The 1947-nt window shown below is 47.5% G+C and overlaps 1 protein-coding gene across 1 annotated transcript in view; it reads right to left on the bottom strand.

The window, feature by feature from the left end:
* Positions 1-246: 246 nt before the first annotated feature.
* Positions 247-1947, bottom strand: part of SGTA (small glutamine rich tetratricopeptide repeat containing alpha) — a gene marked incomplete at its 5' end in the record, with an annotated part of 4377 nt that continues 2676 nt past the window's right edge. Inside the window, 2 exons of the mRNA XM_033520097.1 lie at positions 247-649; positions 1527-1612. Of these exons, the coding sequence (XP_033375988.1) occupies positions 248-649; positions 1527-1612 (488 nt within the window). The remainder of the gene's footprint in view (positions 650-1526; positions 1613-1947) is intronic.

Raw genomic sequence — 1947 nt, 5'->3', positions numbered from 1 at the left:
CCATGGAAAAGTGGGAAATTCCATGGGATATTCCATGGGAAAAGCAGGAAATTCCAGGGAAAAGCGAGATATTCCATGGAAAAGCGGGAAATTCCACGGGAAATTCCATGGAAAAGCGGGAAATTCCACGGGAAATTCCATGGAAAAGCGGGAAATTCAATGGGAAAAGCGGGATATTCCATGGAAAAGCGGGATATTCCATGGAAAAGCGGGAATTTTCCGGGAATTTTCCGGGAATTGCCGCCGCTCACCCCATCCTGCCGTAGGCTTTGCTGTAGCCGGGGTCGATGCCGATGGCTCGCTCGCAGTCCCGCACGGCTCCGGCGTAATTCCCCAGCTTGCTGTAGGCAGCAGCTCTGGGAAAAGGCGGAAAATCGGGAATTTGGGAATGCTGAAGGAGCTGGGATGTCCCAAGGGAATTCCCCACCCCCACCCCGGGTCCTCCCGGCTGGGAAAATTCCTTTGGGTTGGGATCGTTCCTTTTCTTTCTCTGATTTTGGAGTGGGGAAATTGGGTTTGGGAGTTTGGGGTTTTGGGGTTTGACATGGGGAGGTTGCTGGGAGTGAGATTTCATCCCCCTGGAGGAAATTCCCAGCCAAAATTCCCAGCTTAAAAAATTCCCAAAATTCCCAGCCAAAAAAATTCCCAGACAAAAAAATTCCCAGCCCAAAATTCCCAGACAAAAAATTTCCCAAAATTCCCAGACAAAATTTCTCAGCCAAAAAAATTCCCAGCCAAAAAAATTCCCAGCCAAAATTCCCAGCCCAAAATTCCCAGCCCAAAAAATTCCCAAAATTCCCAGCCCAAATTCCCAGCCAAAAAAATTCCCAGACAAAATTCCCAGCCCAAAAAATTCACAAAATTTCCAGATAAAATTCCCAGCCCAAAATTCCCAGCCCAAAAAATTCCCAAAATTCCCAGCCCAAAATTCCCAGACAAAAAAAATCGCAGTCAAAATTCCCAGACAAAAAAATTCCCAAAATTCCCAGACAAAAAAATTCCCAGCCCAAAATTCCCAGATAAAATTCCCAGCCCAAAAAATTCCCAGACAAAATTCCCAGACAAAATTCTCAGCCCAAAATTCCCAGCCCAAAATTCTCAACCCAAAATTCCCAAAATTCCCAGCCCAAAAAATTCCCAAAATTCTCAGCCCAGAATTCTCAGCCAAAAAAATTCCCAGCCAAAAAAATTCCCAGCCAAAATTCCCAGCCCAAAAAATTCCCAAAATTCCCAGCCCAAATTCCCAGCCAAAAACATTCCCCAAATTCCCAGCCAAAATTCCCAGCCCAAAATTCCCAGCCAAAAAAATTTCCAGCCCAAAAAATTCCCAAAATTCCCAACCAAAATTCTCAGCCCAAAAAATTCCCAAAATTCCCAGCCAAAATTTCTCAGGCCAAAAAATTCCCAAAATTCCCAGCCCAAAATTCCCAACCAAAATTCCCAGCCCAAAATTCCCAGATAAAATTCCCAGATAAAATTCCCAGATAAAATTCCCTTCCCGTCTCCGGGTGGATCTGAGCTCCCACCTCAAGCAGGGAAATCCCGTCCCAGCCCAGATCAAAATCTGCTTTATCCAGGAATTCCCTGAGGATCAGCACAAAATCCTCCTCCCCTTTCCCACACAGATCCCTGGATTCCCCAGGGGATCCCTGGATTCCCCAGCAGATCCCTGGATTCCCCAGGAGATCCCTGGATTCCTCGGGAGATCCCTGGATTCCTCAGGAGATCCCTGGATTCCCCAGGAGATCCCTGGATTCCCCAGGAGATCCCTGAATTCCTCAGCAGATCCCTGGATTCCTCAGCAGATCCCTGAATTCCCAGCAGATCCCTGGATTCCTCAGCAGATCCCTGAATTTCTCACTCCATCCCTGAATTCCCCAGCTCCACCCCGGAATTCCCACCCCATCCCTCATCCCTCCCGTGCCTCACAATTCCCACTCCCAGGAG

The sequence above is a fragment of the Parus major genome, chromosome 28, assembly GCF_001522545.3.
Source record: "Parus major isolate Abel chromosome 28, Parus_major1.1, whole genome shotgun sequence".
NCBI classification, from domain to species: domain Eukaryota; kingdom Metazoa; phylum Chordata; class Aves; order Passeriformes; family Paridae; genus Parus; species Parus major.
Note: the sequence above shows the minus strand (reverse complement) of the source record. Positions and strands in the feature narration are given on the sequence as shown.